This window comes from Camelus ferus, chromosome 12 (genome assembly GCF_009834535.1).
Source record: "Camelus ferus isolate YT-003-E chromosome 12, BCGSAC_Cfer_1.0, whole genome shotgun sequence".
Lineage (NCBI taxonomy): Eukaryota > Metazoa > Chordata > Mammalia > Artiodactyla > Camelidae > Camelus > Camelus ferus.
This window is the reverse complement of record NC_045707.1, coordinates 37,239,415-37,260,733: the sequence shown is the minus strand read 5'-3', so window position 1 is coordinate 37,260,733 and position 21,319 is coordinate 37,239,415. Positions and strand designations below refer to the sequence as shown.

At 32.9% G+C, this 21,319-nt stretch overlaps 1 protein-coding gene and 1 pseudogene across 1 annotated transcript in view; one reads left to right on the top strand and one right to left on the bottom strand.

Moving 5' to 3' along the window:
- CRY1 (cryptochrome circadian regulator 1) overlaps nt 1-21,319 on the bottom strand; it is a 74,123-nt gene that overhangs the window by 20,074 nt on the left and 32,730 nt on the right. The window contains exon 2 of the mRNA XM_014551256.2: nt 4,604-4,712. Within this exon, the coding sequence (XP_014406742.1) occupies nt 4,604-4,712 (109 nt within the window). The remainder of the gene's footprint in view (nt 1-4,603; nt 4,713-21,319) is intronic.
- Nucleotides 15,297-16,538, top strand: LOC102517164 (annotated as a pseudogene).

Below are 21,319 nucleotides of genomic sequence, written 5' to 3'. Positions count from 1 at the left end.
ATGATCTGGCTCTTCCAACCTCTCTGATTCCATCTCTTATTTTCACTCACTGTGCTCTGGCCAGAGCACACTGGCCTTCTTGCTGTTCCTGAACAAATCATGGCACACTTCCACATCAGGGTCTTTGTAACTGCTGTTCCCTCTACCTGAGACACTCTTTCCCCATGTTGCAATTATCTTAGCAGATTAAAATAGTTAATTCTCCAAGTCTGCCAGTTAACTAGATAATAATTCTGTTGGTCTCACCTGGGTTCATTCATGAGCCTGTAATCAGCTGGCAGCTTGGCTGCTGGTGGAGGATCTAAATGACCTCTCTCATACATCTCAGACCTTGGTGTTGGCTGTTGGTTGGCCCTCTCTCTCTCTACATGTGCTCTCCCATAATTTGATATTCTACCCCAGGTTTCCTTACATAGTACAAGGAGCATTCCAAGTGGACCAAGGTAGAGGTTACGAGGTCACTTGAGACCTAGGATTCAGAACTCATTATCTTCTTTGGCACTCAATCAAAACAAGATATAAGGACAACCTAGATTTAAGGGAGTAGGAAAATAAAGTACGTTTTGATGAACAAGCTAAAAAATACTGTGATTCAATATATCATACTCCAGATATCTGCAGGGCTCAGTGATATCAAATGTCTCCTTATCAGTGAGATCTTCCACAATTTCATATAGAGAAACTATTCTTCCCTCACCTAGGGACTTACTATCCCATACTTTATTTTAGCATCTGTCACCATCTGACATTGCATATTTACTTGTTTATTATTGGTCTCCTTCCTAATATAGTGTAAGCTCTGTGAAGGATAGGGATTTTTTCTGTCTGCTTAACCACTATATCCCTAGCACCTTGACCACCACCTTGGATATCATGGGCACTCAATCAGTATCTGCTGAATGAATTTTCTTATTCAAACGAGCATGTACCATGAAATAACAAAGTAAGAATCCAAAATAATTCAAAAATCATAAATTAATTTATGCATGGGAAATGTTAGTAGCTTTATATGTTCTTTTTTGATTTATTCTGAGTTTTTTTTTAACAAAACATGTTATTATGGTTCAGTATATCCATTTATAAAGACATGTCTCCGTTTCTTGAATATAATGAGAATGTTTTAAACCAATACTTTAAACTCTTCATAAAAAGTTTCTACAGGCCATAGAATGTACATGGTGTTAATAGCTCATCAGTCTGGCATCAAATGTAGATGTAAAATTTAACTGTATAATAATAATTTATGTAAGACACCTATGATCAATAGAGTCATTTAAGTTTTGCCTAGGCTAGTGTCTGCTAAGTCCATCATTTCTTCAGTAGAACATGAGAAAAAAGTTAAAAAAAAAGCCATCTTGTTAGCTTATATTAAGTTAGAATTTAACTGAGAAAAATTCTAAGTAGAAAACACATAAGAAAAAACAAGTTTATCAGACATAAATAAATATGTTTATAAAAGTACTCTGACCCCATTCCTAAATCTACTCATTATAAACAGAATAAAATGAGCAAATGCTACAAGAGAAGATGCATACTAGAGACACATCTGTACTGAAATTACTGTCATCACCCCAATAAACTAAAGGCACTGTTATCAGGTCCAAACCAGTTTTATCTCCAATGTGGAAAACAGAATTACTTACCTATTAAAAATTCTCACTATTTGCCGACTAGAATAATAAACCCAGAGACAACAATGTAAATGAGTCAGTTAGTTACCGACAAAAGAATCTTCCCTCTCAGAGAAACAGGGGGTGTAAAGGTTAGGGGTGGGAAGGAGACCTGCTTATCACTGTGTATACTTTTGGGCTCTTTTTTGAAACACATGCATATAGTTCCCCTAAACAAAAAGTAAAAATAAAAACAATACAATTTTTAAAAAAAGGAATTAACTCCCTCTATGGCTCTAGACATACTAAATATATCTGAAAGTTTTCATAAATGATGTTTTATACAGAGTACTATGTGTAGAAGGAAAAATCAGAATAAAATAATAAGCACTCTATGTGTATGTGCGTGTGTTCAATATCTGTATTTTATGGCCTCTCTGCTCAACTAAAGAGACAGGACATCATGTAAATAAAGAAGATAGTTTGATCCAACGATATGCTATTTTAGGTAGAAGAAAGCTCAAGAGAAAAGGATACAAGAGACTTGCTGACTTAAACTGTTTTTATTTTTCAAATCAAGTAAATAAATGTCTTGTTATTTTAAAGCAAGTAAAATGGTCTTAGGATTCATTTTACTTATACCACATGGGTTTAGAGATAGGGTTGAGGCAACTATTCACACATACTTTCATACTTATGAGTTGCTGATAAACCATTACCATTGTTTCTGATATACTTTTTACTCAGAGCTCTTCCATACACCTAGATTAAATTCTGACTTTAAGCAGCTACAGTAAGAAGCAAACTTTAATAAAATAAATTTTCACTGGCCACATCTGTTGCATTAGCCAAACCCTAAACATGTCTTTCACACTGATGAAAAAAGGTCTAGGTAGTGCTGATTTGATTCCTAGCATTGGAGATATTTTCATTCAGGAGAAAGAACTGTTCTCTTCTGCATTAAAGATAGAAACATTGCTATTATAAAAATATGATGCATCAAACAGCTGCAAGAAAAAAGGAGATATACATTAGGAATTCTACTGGTAGTAATTAGGAAGGGACAAATAAAAGACAGCTAGGAAACTCAGTTTTTGGTCTGAGCACTTCAATGAGCTAGTTTTATGATTTTGGCCAACTCATTTAATCTCTCTAGAACTAGTTTTTTTCATTTTAAAAAAGGGGAGGGGATGGGAAATAAGACTAGGAATTGTATTTTTTTTAAATAAAGTTTTGACTTTTATTATCAGTTCAGACACAAAATATCAAGGTTACTGTGAACAAGTAATTTTGCTGCTCTAAGCTTTATTTTCTTTAATCTCCACAATAAAAAGACTGAACTAAGTGTTTCAGCTCTAACATATTCTAAATACACAGGTCAGGCATACCTTTTTTTATTTTATTTATTTTCATTTTTGATACAATTTTTAAAGGTCATATTTCATTTACAGTTATTACAAAATATTGGTTATAGTCCCCATGTTGTACAATATATCCTTTTAACCTGTCTTACACCTAATAGTTTGCACCTCTCATTCCCCCAACCCCAGCCTCACTGGTAACCACTAGTTTGTTTTCTATATCTGTGAAGACTAGGAGATTCTTAAGACTCTACCAAGTTAAAAAAAAATTATAATTTTGTATTGTTGGTAGTATGTGAATTGTTACAACTTTTTGACCCAGAAAGTCTTCTAAGAATTATCCCACAAATGTACTGGCATATGTGAGCAAAGATACGCATATTTAGACAAGGATGGTCACTGACAACATTACTTCTGTTAGCAAAAGACCTCTGGAAAATAACTAAATGTTTAGCAGAAAGCTAGTGAAAGAAATTATATCCTTAAAAAATTAAAAATAGAACTGCCATATGATGCAGCAATTCCACTCCTAGGTACTTATCTGAAGAAAATGAAAACACTAATTCAAAAAGATATATGTACCCCAATGTTTGCATCACCATTTACTATTTACAATAGTCAATAAATGGAAGCAATCTAAGTGCCCATCAACAGATGAATAGATAAAGAAGACAGACAGACACATACACACACATACATGCACACACACACATGGACTATTACTCAGCCATAAATAAGAATGAACTCTTGCCACCAGCAACAACATGGATAGACCTGGAAGGTATTATGCTTAGTGAAATAAGTCAGACAAGGAAAAATACTGGATGTTTTCACTTATATGTGGAATCTAAAACACGAAACAAGGAAACAAATATAACAAGACAGAAACAGGATCACAGATACGAAGAACAAACTAATGGTTACCAGAGGGGAGATGGGTAGAGGTAGGGGTGAAACAGATGAAGAAGATTAAGAGGTATAAACTATCTGTTATAAAATAAATAAATCACAGAGATGTAATGTACAGCTCAGGGAATACAGTCAATATTTTATAATAATTTTGTGTGGTGTGTAATCTATAAAATATTCAATCACTATGATATATACCTCAAACTAATATAATATTGTAAGTCCACTACACTAAAAAAAATTATAGCATATCTAAACAATGGAATACTATGATGAATACCATTTAAAAGACTAAGAGTAACAACAATCTTCAAAACATAGTTACATGAATAAAGCATGGCACAGATTGGTATAACATAGCATGTTCTCCTCTTGGCTTTTAGAAGAGGGGGTGATAACATACACACACACCCAAAATATACATAAACACATATACATATGCATTCTTATTTATGTAAAGAATATTTCTAATAAATACACAAGAAACTGGTAGTAGTTGTTGCTTCCGGGAGGGAAACTAGCAGCTGAAGGTAGAAGAAAAATTATCTTTTCATTGTAAATCATTTTTTTCACCATTTGATTAAATAAAGGAAAAAACCCACAAATTTTTAATTTAAAAACACTTACATTCCCCACATTTAAATTACCTAAAACGCCTAATTTAACAATATATGTCTTCTTTGGCCAAGGATTATTATTTTATGCAAAGATTTTTCAAATTACCTTGAAAAGCCTGGGAAACACATCTGCTGGTTGTCCACGAATCACAAACAGACGAGAATTTAATTTTCGCAGATTGGCATCAAGGTCTTCAAGACACTGAAGCAAAAATCTATAGAGAAGAAAATTTTATTTAAATTCTTCAAAATACATATTTAGAAGATATGAAGTAATGCAAAATCATGTTATTCTAAAAGTTGAAATGTCAGCCCATCATCTTTTTACCTCTTATCAACTTATTATTTCTAATTGATATGTAAATTACTGTTTCCAAAAACCGTACTTATAATTTTCTTAAAAATTACATCACAAGTTTCTCAGTGTTTTAATGAAGTTCCTAAATTAAATCATTAACTTTTCATTAAATAATAATGACTGTTAGCAAAGTTCAATTTCTAAACATAAAAATCATATAAACAAATAATAAAATGAATTAATCTCATTGTGTAAACTTGGCAAAATAAATTCAAATTCGCATGAAAAGCCACCTTGAAAAATCCAGAACATTTTCTACTGAAATAAAAGGGAAACATCCAATTTTAATCACAAGTGAATAATTTAAGAATTTAAGTAGTATTAAGGGATAATGTAATTAAGAGAGAGAAAGCATAAAGACCATTTTCAAGTTTCTAATATAATTAAACAAAAATAAATTGATAATAAATAGATGTTAAATTATGTGGCATTAAACTCTGTGAGTATAGAGAATATCCAATTAATTTTTTTCAAAAAAGGTTTCATGAGGCAGGTGGGGCTACAGATTTTTTTCAATGAAATAATTATTAACAAGGAATACACATGATAGATATATGGGGAAATTCTGGAGTAGCACCAGCAGACTGCTTACTGTGCATTTAATAGTGTGAAAAAATGGAGTGGTCCCCAAAAGCAAATCCAAAGAGATGTCATCCCTGGAAGGTTCAATCTCATTGTTTGCCTCACGTTAATCTTCTCTAACATTTCATTTAGATTCTGTTCTTCTTAGCTGGACACATCTTATTTCCTCTTTACTTTACTTCTTTTATGTTTTTAATCTTAAGGTTAAATATTAATCTTAAATATTTGTCTCCTTTTTCCACAGGTCATGCGTTCTTTCAGAATGATGACTGTGTCTTACTTGTGATGAGGAATGGTTAAGATGAATGGTAAGGAACTTCAGACAATACTACAGAGCTACAATAACCAAAACAGCATGGTATTGGTACAAAAACAGACATATGGATCAATGGAACAGAATACAGAGCTCAGAAATGAACCCACAAAATTTTGGTCAATTAACCTTTGACAAAGGAGGCAAGAATATACAATGGAATAAAGACAGTCTCTTCAGCAAATGGTGTTGGGAAAACTGGACAGCAGCATGTAAATCTATGAAGTTACAATACTCCCTCACACCATACACAAAAATAAACTCAAAATGGATTAAAGACTTAAACATAAAACAAGACACAAGAAACCTCCTGGAAGAAAACATAGGCAAAACATTATCTCACATACATCTAAGCAATTATCTCCTACGGCAGTCTACCCAAGCAATAGAAATAAAAGCAAAAATAAACAAATGGGACCTAAGTAAACTTACAAGCTCTTGCATAGCAAAGGAAACTATAAGCAAAACAAAATGACAAACTACAGAATGGGAGAAAATATTTGCAAAAGATGAAACTGACAAAGGCTTGTTTTCCAGAATATATAAAGAGCTCATATGACTTAATAAGAAAAAAACAAACAACCCAATCCAAAAATGGGCAGAAGACCTAAATAAGCAATTTTCCAAGGAAGACATATGAATGACCAATAGGCACATGAAAAAATGCTCAATATCACTAATTATCAGAGAAATGCAAATCAAAACTATAATGAGGTATCACCACACACCAGTCAGACTGGCCATCATTCAAAAGTCCACAAATGATAAATGCTGGAGAGGCTATGGAGAAAAGGGAACCCTCCTACACTGTTGGTGGGAATGCAGTTTGGTGCACCCATTGTGGAAAACCATACAGAGATTCCTCAAAAGACTAAAATCAGACTTACCATATGACCCAGCAATCCCACTCCTGGGCATGCATCCAGAAGGAACCCTAATTCAAAAAGACACCTGCACACCATAGTTCATAGCAGCACTATTTACAATAGCCAAGACATGGAAACAACCTAAATGTCCATCGACAGATGACTGGATAAAGAAGATGTGGTATATTTACACAATGGAATACTACTCAGCCATAAAACAACAACATAATGCCATTTGCAGCAAGATGGATGTCCCTGGAGAATGTCATTCTAAGTGAAGTAAGTCAGAAAGAGAAAGAAAAATACCATATGATATCACTCATATGTAGAATCTAAAAAAAAAAAGAAGATGACAACAAATGAACTTATATATAAAACAGAAACATACTCACAGACATAGAATACAGACATGTGGTTGTCAGGAGGAGGGGGGTGGGAGGGATAGACCAGGAGTCTGAGATTTGTATTTGCTGACAGGTATATATAAAGTAGATAAACAAGTTTATACTGTATAGCACAGGGAAATATATACAATATCTTGTAGTAGCTCACAGCGAAAAAGAATATGAAAATGAATATATGTATATTCATGTATAACTGAAGAATTGTGCTATACACCAGAAATTGACACAACATGTAAACTGACTATAACTCAATTTAAAAAAAGATGAATGGGAAGGTATATTTCAGAATTGCATTGTCCACTATGGTAGTAGCCACCAGGCACATGTAGCCATTTAACTTTAATTAAAATATAAAAATTCAATTCCTTACTCACATTTGCCACATTTCAAGGCCTCTAAACGGCCACATATGTGGCTAGTAGGTAGCCACCATATTGGACAGCACAGGTGAAGAACATTTTCATCATTGCAGAAAGTTCTACTGGACAGCACTGTTCTATAAGGATGTTCCATCTAGATCATTTTGTTCTCCTTACCCATTCTGATGCCATCATTTCACCAAGAGAGTCTTGTTAATTTCTACAATTGTGGTTATTAGTGACATCAGTATACCTAGTCAAGTTTGATATTCTTTGTCCTTTAGGATTCATTATCTCTATGGGCTTGGGGAGTCTCAGTACAATACTCACAAGGATGTTAAAGACATCCCATTATTTCACCTTAGGAAGTCTCACAACTGTCTTTAAACAAATGGGAAACAAACCTCTCTATCCTCACATTTATGTTTCACCACATCTCCTTTCTGTCCTGGTTTGGAGTTACTTCCCTAATACTCCATCCCCATCCTAATCAATTACCAATGTACAAATATTTTGGGAAGAAGATTGTTGTTGTTATAGCAATATAAAAGCAACTGAGTTCTGTAAAATTATCCGTAACTATGAATAACTCATCATGTTTGGTGATAAGTATTTATTGGGAAGCATGTAGTTTCTATACTTGCTTGGTAAGAGTTTTTAGACCCTGTAGTACTCAGATCAAAATTGAAGAAGTTGAATGAACTAGCAATTTTTAAGTTTTCTTAAATTTAAACAATACAAAACTTAAATGTCCCGGAAGGATAATCCAAGGCAGAGATAATCCTCAAATCTCTTTTGTGCTATTAGATTCAGTACCTTCTCTATCAGAGCTAAGCAGCAAGAGTTGTCCACATTTTACTTTATTGGAAGAAAAGTTTTTATGTAGTACAAGCAGGTCAATGAAAGACAGTAAGATGGGAAAAGAAAAAAAAAGGCCTGATTAATTTATAAAATGAGCAGGTAAACCTGGATTTGCTAATAATTAGCCCTTTATTTTTCCCTTTCATGTTCACAAGCTGAATAAGCATTCTTAATGCTTCTTAATAAACACCGTATCAACCAAACATTGTACAGTATGATGTGGACTGAAGCAATGAAAAAAGTTTTGTAACCAAAAAATTAATTTTGTTTCCATACTTCATAAAACAAAGGAATAGAAATTGTATTTAAGTATAGGGTCTTTCTCCCAGAGATGTTACTGATGGTGTTTTTCTTTCATAGTATGTTTTTCCTTCATTTACATCACTATAATTTCACATAAAAATTATAGAAGTACAGTGGACTTAAAAAGGTATTTTAGGAGAGATTGTGAAGAAAAGATAAAGAGCAGGATAGAGGAGAACACATGGTGATGTTGTCCTTTGTTATAAGACTTTTTGCCTTAAAACTACTGTATATATTATTTTTATAAAATAAAATTTATTTTGCATGTATCTACTTATGTTATTTGTGCAAGAGAAAATAAGTGGAAGGATACTCACCAAGCTATTAATAATAGCTACCCTTGGAGAGTGGGAGTTTGGGGTGGAAGTAAAGAAGAAAGACACATATGCTTATTTTTAACTTCATAAAAAGGTATAAAATTAGCATATGTTTCATCAAAGTAGAAGAAAACTGAGAAAAACTGTATCTACTGTAAACCTGGTTTAACACATAGTAAACATTTTTCCAAAATAAAAGACATACTTCTATGATACCAATTTTCATGGTTTCGCTGTATTCCATTGCACAGATGTCCCATGATTTAACAATTAAGAGTAACAAATTATTACCCTTCAATCAATCCTGAAAAATTCTAATTTCCTCATCTGTTAAATTAGGATAGTAATAGGTTCTATATCATAGCACTGTTGTGAGAGTTAAATACATTAATAAATGTGAAGTTCTTAGAACAGTGCCTGACCCATAGGAAGTAGGATTATTTATGTGTTATTATTTTTCAGTTCTCTTCTTCCTGCCACTTCTATTCTTGCTACAATAATTCTACTTGTCATCATTTGCTGGTATTATTTGCTGCAATGTCTTAAAATGGATATGCCTACCAACAATCTCTCTCCATTCTAATTCATTTTATACATAATACCAGATCTTCCTGAGACACACTTCCCTGTACAAAGGTCTTCAGAGACTCACTCCCTACAGAATAAATAACAAATTATTTTGTTTAATTAACTTAGGATTCCAGGTTTCTTTCCTACAACTCCTCTTTCCCTCTCACCAAACCAAACTATTTCCCTTTTCCCCACACATTCAGTCTCCTGGAATTTGCTCCATGGTCTTCCCTAGGCCTAGAATACCTTTTCCAATTTCTATCTCTTCAAGCTCATATTCTATTAATCGTCAGTCTTCCATCTGAAAGTAATTTCCCCATCCTTTAAACTGTCAAAGGACATAATATACCTCATCCTAGAGAAACTTTCAGATTGTACCTTATACTATAACTATCATATATATATCACCTTCTGATGGATTTCAAATTAAGTACCTGTCTCATTCCTAACTATGCAGTTTTCTTTATCTGTGTTTTGGTTTCTATATTTGAAAAATAAATCTCATCATGTGCCTTATACAATTTGTTGAAAAGATCATAAATAGAAGAAAATGACTTATAGAGTTGTCTTGAACATCTGTTGAAAGGATTAGAAACAGTATAAAATCACTAGTGTTGGTAGATATTCATTAAGCAGAAGTTATAATTATTCTCCCTTGGGAATAATTTATAGTTTAAAAAAAGTAACATGTATTTCTATATGTAAATAACTAGGCATGACAAAAGGAGACAATGAATTACTTGGATGCCTACAGTTATATACAGAATCATTCTGAACTCATAACTTCCCTTGAATGTGACTTTGAACAAAGGTTTGATGAAAATCTTTCCCACTGACAAGGCAAATGTGAATATGAATAAATATAAGAAGATACAGTGACCCTGAGTCAACTAATCTCTAAGTATATAATTCTTCCTTGACAGTACCATAAAATAAAATCTCTAGTATCCCAAGTTGAAAGTATCAACTCATTGATAGTAAGATTCTTTTTTTTTTTAGTGCTGAAGGAATAATGTTACTTCAAAGGGTACTGTATAAAGTCTAACCTTTCAGCCTTTACCCTAACCAGGAAGAGATTGAGCTCTGTCAGAGTTCAGATTCAACATGTTCCAGACAACACAACAATTTCAACTTTTCTGTTACAAATGGATGTGCCTCAAAAAAGGAATCCAATATTGAATGGAATGATTTAATATAATACATTGAAATTACATAGGGTACAATTTTTAATTGGAACATATTTTCAGACTCTATCCAATTTGGTATATTCACTGCTTTCTTGAAACCATACTCATTTGAAGGCTCAGCTAATAACGCTATTAACTACATGCAACAGATTGGTTTTTAAATAGGCCAAGTGGTAGTAACACTTACTACATCCCTTTGCGTAACATATTGCCTACATAGAAGAACAGTTCTGGTGTTATTTAATTACAATACTAATTACACCACTTCAAAGTAAAATGAAGAGATGTTAAGTGAGGTAATATACTTCTTTACTTTAAACATTTTAAGGAATTTTTTTACGTTTAGCGATCACTACCTTACTATTAGAAAAAAATTCCAGGCAGTGAGTTTCCTTATATCAGTTCCAAAAGATGATTTCAACATGAATCAACAGAAATAGTTTCTTAAAGTAGGTCATTGCTATAGCAACCAGTGGGAGGTTTGGTATACTCCCCATAACAATGACCTACTTTCCAGGCTGTGCTAGAACAGCTTTATATAACTAGAATTTCTAGTTCTGTCTATAAAATAGTCTAAAAAAGGCAATGGTAAGATACAACATAATCCCATTCCTGCTAAAAACAAGGCATTATGAATTAACATGTATCATATTAAAATAAAGCCATCTGGTTCTGCACTTTAGTTTATAAAATATATCTTATCACATGCTCAACAATGAAAAGTACATGAATATCTAAACCAAAACAATTCATTGCTAATCCTAGAGAACTGATTTAAAGAATATAAATTAAGATCATCAAAATCATATGCAAAATCTCTTCTATTCTCCATTTGAAACAACACAGTTAAATTTTTAAAAGTTAAAATTCTGGATACATTAATTATAATAAAGAAAAAATGGAGAATCTCAGTCATTAACGAGTCTATGGTGTTTTATCAGAAATTCAAAAATTATAAATAGCAATTTGTCTCTATAAATTGAATAAAGTTTACATATGCTTTTTTTATCCAGTTTGTAACAAGTTTTTAGGGCTTTCATCTAACATTATACAAATTATCAGAGTATTTGTGATATAAATTTTCCGTGAATAGTTTAATATTGGATAAGTATTAAATATGTACCTTAAAAGCAAATTTTGTATTTTGCCAGGCTCTGTTGGTGATAAATCAGTAGACCAATATCATGACACAATGTCACTTTTTATAGTGAATATTTTTCACTGCCCTCTTTTAAGTTCTGAAATGAAATTCACAGATAATATAACATATTCACATATACAATTTTAAAGCACTAACATAATGCTCTAATATAATACATGGAAGAAGTTAAAGGAAAGTCATTTTTATTTTAAAAAGAAGTAATATTTACTTCCAGTAAGTAAATATCTAGCCATGACACAAGTAGACAATGAATTCGTTAGATTCCTACACCTACAAACAGAATCATTTAAAATTCAACAGCTACAAAAACAGAATGATACAGTTGCGTTACTGGTCACTTAAATACCACGAGTGGTATTGCCTTTGGTGACATGACTTTTTATACTATCAAGCAAGACTTATTTAGTGAAGTTCTGGACAAAGTGCAACCTTTCCTTGATTTACATGAATGATAAATGTATTTCAGGAACATTCACTGTATAGTAAAATTGTATGAAAAATACCTAGTGTTTACATACAAAACTGGATTTAGGTTCTAGAGTCAGAAAATCATGAATAAGTTTTTCACTTACATGAAACATCTGGCAAAATATCTGAAAGTTATGTGGGACTCGGGACAACTATTTATTCTGAGAGACTATCCTGAGCATTGCAAGAAGTCTTCCATTCTTGGCCTCTCCTCACTAATTCCACTAGCACCCTCCAATCACTGTGATGACCAAAAATTACCCCACAAATTCCTTAAATACCAACTAAGGAGTGACATTATTCATTATTCACATAATTTTCTTGATCTGAGGGAAACAAGATAAATGATAATGAGATCCCAATATTCAAGGAGCTTAAAATTTAGAAAAGAAACTTGAAAATATACATAATGTATATGAATACAATAGAAATTGTTATGGCAGAATGCAACATTTAAGAGATATATGAATACCATTAATTTGCTATGGAAAATCAAGGGGAGAAATCACCTGTAGGTTTTTTCTTTTTTTGAGATGGGGAGAAATTTAAGCAAAAATTTCAAGGTGATGATAGAAAGAAGCCTTGCTGTATTAATATAATTTTAATAGCTGGAGATAGGAAGGGAGAATTATTGGCTGTAGGACTGTAGCCTCTTTAAAGATTGGACTAGGCCTTGTTCACCACTTTCCTAGACAATGCTTGACATACAGTATAAGTTCAAAACATATTTATCTAATGAGTAACCAAATAAATAAATTAACAAAGGCAGGAGAAAGGGATTTTAAGGACTTGATTCAATAAGTCAATGGAGAATTAAGAAACATGAGAGGGAAAGAACATTCTCTAAATGTCTGTTATACTAGGTACTTTACATACACTATATTCCCAACAACTTTACAAGGTATATCATTTTAAAAATGAATATAAACCTCATCAAGGACATTTTCCAAAGTAACTTAGCTAAGCAATGAAATAAAATTTAATTTGGATATGTCTGACTCTAAACCCATGCTCTTTGCACTATATAATGCTACTTTCCTACAGGATATATGACAATGTAAAATATTTTAAGAAAATTAACTTGACAGGTTTAAGGACATAAAGATGATGAGAATATAGTTTTTGCCTTCATGATGGGGGATGAGTATGTATGTCAATTAAGACAGAATACGTTAAATTACACTGAGGTAACAACTCCCAAAGCTCAGCTTCTTAAAATAACTAAAGTATATTTCTAATTCACACTACATACCAAGATCAGCCAAGGTATTTCTGCTTACATTTAATTGGTCAAAGCACATTGGTCACATGGCCAAGCCAAACTTCAAGATGGCAGAGGCATAAACCTTCAGGTGAATAATGGTGAACAATAATAACATCTACCATAATATCTAAACCAATGTTGATATATATGTACTATATAGTGCATTTCTTAATGAAGGGTATATTATGGCAGCACAGAAGAAATTTAACTCTGTGGAGGACGACCAGGGGAAAGGAGACAGGGGAAGGAATGAGGAAGAAAACATTTGAGCAGAGTTTAGAATCAACAGCTGTTGATCACAAGGATAAAGTAGGAAAGGCCAATCAAAGCAGAGAAAACAGTATCCTTAAATCAAGAAATTCAAAAGAATTGCGTGTGTGTGGTGGGGGGAGGACTGGAAGAATGACTACAAAGATGTATTTTCTAATACTAAGATGTATTTTCCCCCGACACAAGTGTTAATTTCAAAATATATTCAAAATCAATGACAAAAGAAACCGACCAACTTCTTTTGCTGACAGTACATTGGATTAAGATACCCCACAGAAATAACTGACAACAAGCTAACAAAAAACAGTAACAAAAGAAAACTTTTAAACATAATTCACTGGACTGCCCCCAAAATAAGAGGTTAATAAGCAGAGTGCTAAAGTCAGCTTTAGCCTCGAGGATTTCTATAGAGCCCTGGAAATCTTGAACATAATCCAGGTTGAGGGGGACAGGACATGGGCCCAAGACTTATCCAAGTGAAGAAACTAATAATAGACCCTCAGTATAAAGTCTGGGCTTCAAAGAGCTCCATCCACAGTTCAAATGTAAACAGGACATAAATCTTAATAGGACAGAACAGAACAGGAAGGAAACTTTCCTGTCTCTACTCAGTCTGGGTTGAAAGAAAACAAAATCTCCCATTCCTGAATAGAAAGAGAAAATACAGTAATTTTACAGTGGAGAAACCTGGCAAACACTACCTTAACCACATGATCAGAGTAAACATCATCAGTGTCAATTGTGATGATATCATGTACATCTTGATATAATGAGAAAAACATTTCATTTCTGTGATATTTTCCACAAAACCCATAACCCCAGTCTAATGATAAGAAAAACATCAGACAAATTCTAAACTGAGAGCCATTCTATAAGATACATGTATAGTACTCTAAATCAAAAAGGTCATAAAAAACAAGGAAAGCCTGAGGAACTGTCACATGACAGAGGAGACTAAGGAGACACATGACTAAATGCAATGAGGTATTTTGGGTGGGATCCCGGAACAGAAAAAAAAAAAAATTAGTGGAAATTTGAATATAGTCTGGAGTTTAGCTAGTGCTACAATTTTTCAGTTTTGACAAAAGTATAGAGCTAATGTAAGATGTTAATATTAGGGGAAACTGGGTACAAAGTACACAAGAACTCTGTATTATCTTTATATGTTTTCTATAAATCTAAAATTATTTATTTTATTATAAAATTCTTGTGCATCCTTCTCTATGCATAATCTCAATGCAAATTCATGGATGGAAAGTGGTCCCAAACACCTCAAGCATATCATTACATTTAAAGTGGTCCTGGGTTGGCTGTGATCTGAGATTAAAAAAAAAAAATTACAAATCCTCTCTGGATTCTTAGCTTCAACCCATGCTTCAATTTCTACAGAAAAAGTTCCACCAAAATCAATCATAAAATAAAGAAACAAGAACTTAATCTGAGATGCAGAATGAGAGGCTTGAAAATGACTGAGAATTTTCCAGAATCACTGAAAAATACCAATGCAAGAAACTCATGTATCTCAAGCAGGGTAAGAAAGAGAGGGAGACAGGGCTGGAGATGGGAGGTGGCATGGAGGGGAGGTAATAAAGATAGAAATAAAGAACAGAAAAAAATCGGCAGAGATATAGAGAGGGAGAGATGAAGAAAGAGAAAGGATCCACATCTAGATACATCATGCTGAAACTACACAAAACCGAAGACAAAGACATAATATATAAAGCAGCCAGAGAATACCATAATCAATAAGTAAAGAATATTTTTTCAAGTATACATGGAATATTTATGAAAATTAACCCTGTACTAGGTCATAACACTGTACTCAACAAATTTAAAGGAACTAGTATCAATCATATATTTTGAAATTAAAAAACACTCCTCTAAACAACTTATGGGACAAAGAACATCATAACGGATTTTAGAAAATACCTAGAACTGAATGATAATGAAGAAAATATATCTAAAATGTGCAGAATATAAAACAGAAAAAAAAGTGGTACTAGAAGAAAATATATAGGCTTAAATGTTTACATTAGAAAAAAAGACTTCAAATTGAGTTATGAAAATAGCACAGAGTATCCTAAAAAAAAAAAAACCACAAAGAAGGAAATTATTTTCTAGCCAGTGCTGAGCAATGAGGATATTTTGGGACAGTAGACATATCTGGGGACAACTGCCACAAGACAAAGAGCAAGAGAAAGGCCTACTACAAGAAGCAGAACTATGAGCTGCGAATCCCCACTGCCAACACTAAGACTAGACCCCGCCTCATACACACAGTCCATGTGCAGGGAGAAAAGGAAAAAGTACCATGCCTTGAAGCGGGACGTGGGTAACTTCTCCTGGGGCTCGGAGTATTGCATGTGCAAAATGAGGATTAGATGTTGTCTACAACGCCTCCAACAATAAACTGGTCTGTACCAAGACCCTGGTGAAGAACTGCATCATGCTTATTGACAGCACACCACACAGACAGCAGTAGGAGTGCCGCTATGCACTGCCCCTAGGCTGCAAGAAGGGAGCCAAGCTGACACCTAAAGACAGAGAGAGAGACATTAAACAAAAACTGATCAAAGAAAACTCAAAAGAAATATGCCAAAGTTATCAGTCTTCTGAAGGAACAGTTCTAGCAGGGCAAGCTTCTTGTATGCATTGTTTCAAGATCAGACCAGTGTAGCCAAGCAGATTGGCTTTGTGCTAGAGGGCAAGACACTTGAGTTCTATCTGAGGAAAATCAAGGCTTGGAAAGGCAAATGAATCCTCCGCCCTCCTTTCTTAGCTCAAGTAATAAAGATGTTTATTGTTCTATGAAAACAAAAGAAAAAAGAGAAGAGAGAAAGAAGGAAATGATCAAGAGTAGGAATTAGTGAACATAGAACACAAATACATAATAGAAACAACAAACCCAAAGTTTATTATTCGAAGAGATAATAATATAAACCTCTGACAAGATAAATTAAGGGAAAAAGTGAGAGAAGCCAAAATAAGCACTATTAAGAATAATAAAGGGAATATAATCACAGATGTTGCAGAGGTTAAACAGAAAATAAGATAGCATGAATAATTTTATGCAAATAAATTTGAAATGGATAAATTCCTTACCAAAACTGCCTCAAGAAGAAATTTAAACTTACCAAAACTGACTCAAGAGCAAAAAAAGAAGTTGTTAAAAATCTTAAAAGGAAAACACAAGAGACCAGTCAGCTTTACAGATGAATTCTACCAAACATTCATGGAAGATAGCTTTAATTTTATAGAGGATTCTAACCTCAAACAAAAACAGACAAAAAAGGAAAACACTTCAACTCACTTTATGAGGTTAGGTTTACCTTGACATCAAGAGCTGACGAGAACGGTACAAAAGGAAAATTACAAACCAATCTCAATCATAAGCATACCATATTAGCAAATCAAATCCAGCAATACATTAAAAAATATACATCATGATCAAGCTGGGCTTATCTACAGAATGTTGGTTAGTTTAACGTTAAAAATTGGTTAATGTATTCACTTCATTCATAGAATGAAAGAAAAAAATCATATGACCAAGTGAACATACACAGAAAGAGTAGCTACTAAATTCAATTTACATTTAGCCTCAACAAACTAGGACAAGAAGGTAACTTTCTTAATGTGAAAAAGGGCATCCACAAAAATACAGAAAACATATTTAATGGTAAAATGTTGTCAGGGATGCCTGCTATAACTACTTCTATTCATCCTGGTACTAGTAGGCCTAACCAATGTAGTAATAGAACAAGAGATGAAAGTTATAAGGATGGGAAAGGAAGAAACAAAAGCATGATTATTTACAGATGTATTGATACTATCAATACATAAAAAATACACAGAAAAATTATTAGAATTAATAACAGAGTTTCTTACTACTAATAACAGAATTAATAATAGAGTTTCCATTCAATTTCTGGAATCAGTTTACACCAATACAATCTATGTAACTTAAGCCTCTTCTGATCTCAAAAATCAAACAAAGCTATTTATAATCTAGAACTCTTTTTTCTGTCTAATTTTAGAAACCACTGCATTGTGACTCCATCAGATTAGGCCAAAATCAAGTATAAGATATACTTTTAGGCTTTAAAGGATTTACATACAACTAAATAAAACTTGCCCAACACGTGTTCAAAAGCATGCTTTCTGAGATGTGTGTAATGCTTTTCAGTAGTCTATTAGAAATTTCTCTCCTTCAGAAAAATACTTGTTAAGTGTCAATTATATCTCAATAAAGACAGGAAAAGATTTAATAAAATTTCTATTTTCACCTTCGAAAAGTAAGACTAAAACGGTAAAAAAAAAAAAAAAAGTCTTCTTTTTAAAAAATCTATGACTTAGCACATGTCACATAGGTCTGTTTGAGGTTTGGCTAATGGTCAAGTACTTCCCTATACCGATATTATTGCAAAAAGTGATATTCATATTATGCAATCTATCAATCCATTTATGAATCATAAATTTATTGAGATCTTACTGACATTGTTGTGGGCCCTGGGGTAAAAAGAAAACAAAATTAAGTGCCTGGTGTCATGAAATTTGCATGTTAGATAATGATGATGATGACAACAATAACAGCTACAAACTGTTAGAAAGTGTGTACCAAGCACTAACCACTTTACAGGTGTATATGCAACAACCCTTCGATATAGGTACTTCCCTCATATGCAAATGAGGAACTGAGGCATAGAGAGGCTAAGTATATACCCCCAGGACATAAGAATAAAAAACTCCGAAGACTCCACCAAAAGACTATTATAAATAATAAATGAATACAGTAAAGTTACAGGGTACAAAATCAATATACATAAATCTGTTGCATTTCTATACGCTGACAACAAACTAACAGAAAGAGAAATTAAGAAAACCATTCCATTTACAATCACAAATAAAAGAATAAAATACCTAGGAATCAATTTAACCAATAAAGTGAAAGACATGTACACCTGTCACTTATATAATATTGTACATCAACTATAATTTTTTAAAATGCTATGCAAAGAATGCCAATTATCAAAAAAATTAAAAACCAAATAAACTCAGAGAATAAAAAGATGTGAAGCAAAAGCAGGAATAAATAGTAAAGGAAAAAACCTAATAATAGCACCATCAGTTTAAAGAACTGGTTGTTTGTGAAAAGTAATGGTTAGATAAATCATTGGCTAACTAATTTAAAGCAAAAAAGAAAAAGAAAAACAACTAAATATCTCAGCAGAAATGATAAAAGGGAATATCTGCAAATACAGAGGAAAATAAAAGAATCAAAAATTAAAAAAAAGAAAATGAAAAGCATGTACACTGAAAACTGTAAGACATTGTTGAATGAAATTGAAGAAGACACAAAGAAATGGAAGGATATTCCCTACTCATGGGCTAGAAGAATTAACATTGTTAATACCATACTACCTGAAGATTCAATGCAATGCCCATTAAAATCCCAATGACATTTTTCACAAAACAAAAGATACTAAGATTTATATGGAAACACAAAAGCTCCCAAATAGCCAAAGCAATCCTGAGAAAAAAGAGCAAAACTGGAGATATCATACTCCTTGATCTCAAATTATATTACAAAGCTATAGTAATCAAAATGGCATGGTATTGGCAGAAAAACAGACACATGGATAAATATTAAAGAATTGAGAGCCTAGAAATAAACTCATGAATATACGGACAACTAATTTATAACAAAGGAACCAAGAAAATACGATGGAGAAAGGAAAGTCCCTTCAATAAACAGTGCTGAGAAAACTGGACAGCACCATGCAAAAGAATGAAACTAGACCACTATCTTACACCAAAAATTAACTCAAAATGGATTAAAGACTTTGACAGAAGACGGGAAACCATAAAACTCCTAGAAGAAAACATAGGCAGTATGCTCTTTGCCATCAGTCTTAATCTTTTTGGATATGTTTCCTCAGGTAACAAGACAAAAGCGAAAATAAACAAATGAGACTACATCAAACTAAAAGGCTCCTGCACAGTAAAGGAAACATCCAAACAAACAAACAAACAAAAAAACCCAAACAACAACCTATCAAATGGAAGAAGGAGAAGGTACTTCCCAATCACATATTTGATAAGGGGCTAATATCCAAAATATATAAAGAACTCAAAACAAAACCAAACAATACAATTTAAAAAATGGACAGAGGATCTGAAGAGATACTTTTACAAAGATTACATACAGATGGCTGACAGCAAATGAAAATATGTTCAACATCACTAATTAGGGAAATGCAAATCAAAACCACCATGAAATATCACCTCACATTTGTTAAAATGGCTATTATCAAAAAGACAAGAAATTATAGTGTTGAAGAGGATGTGGAAAAAAGGGAACCCTTGTACACTGTTCATGGGAATGTAAATTGGTATAGCTACTATGGAAAACAGTTTGAAGATTCCTCAAAAAATTAAGAATGGAACTAACATATGATCCAGCTATCCAGTTTCTGGTTATTTATCTGAGGAATATGAAAACACTAATCCAAAAAGATATATTTACTCCTATATTCACTGCAGCATTATTTACAAGAGCCAGGATATGGGAACAACCATTTACAGATGAATGGATGAAGAAGATGTCGTATATATGTAAAATGGAATACTACTCAGCCTTAAAAAGATGAAATCTTGCCATGTGCACAAACATGGATGGACCTTGAGGGTATTGTGCTAGTAAGTGAAATAAGTCAGATACAGAAAGACAAATACCATATGATTTCACTTATGAGGATTATATTTTAAAAAACAAAATAACTGAAAAAACAAAACAAAAACAAACACAGATATAGAGAACAGACTGGTGGTTACCAGAGGGGATAGGGGGTGCAAAATGGGTAAAGGGGGTCAACTGTATGGTGACTGTATTGGTGGTAAGCATGCAGTAGTGTAAACATAAATTGAATTATAATGTACACATGAAACTTATATGTTATAAATCAATGTTACCATAATAATAATAATAATAATAGTAATAATAATAATAAATATAGGAATTTTTTGAAAGGTTTTGAGTAGAGGTTGATATGACATAACTTTGAAAGTAATCACTTGGGCTTCTGGGCAAAAAATGAGTATCAGGCAAAAGGCAGAAATAGGAAGACCACTCAGGAGGCTATTATACTACTTTAAAGGAGAGATGATGGTAGTATGAATAAGAGTGCTAATAGTGAAAATGATAAGAACAGCTGGAATCTGGGTAGAAATTCAAGAGGTAATATAGCAAAGAAAGTGGGATTACTAAATCTGGAGTCCAAGCTAGACATGTGGGTGGAAGATATAAAATTGGAAGTCATCAGTACATATATGGTAGTAACAAGACTATATAAAGGAAGAGAAGAACTGATGAAAGAAAAGACCTTCACTTTGAATGAACAGAAGGAATGACAGACAGAAGGACAGAAAGAAGGCTGGGGGGAGAAAAGGAAAAAGAAAAGGATAAAATGAGGTCTGCCTATACAGAAGCAAAGGGAAGATGCATGTATTCCTGGAGGGAAATATGGATAAAATGACTGAAA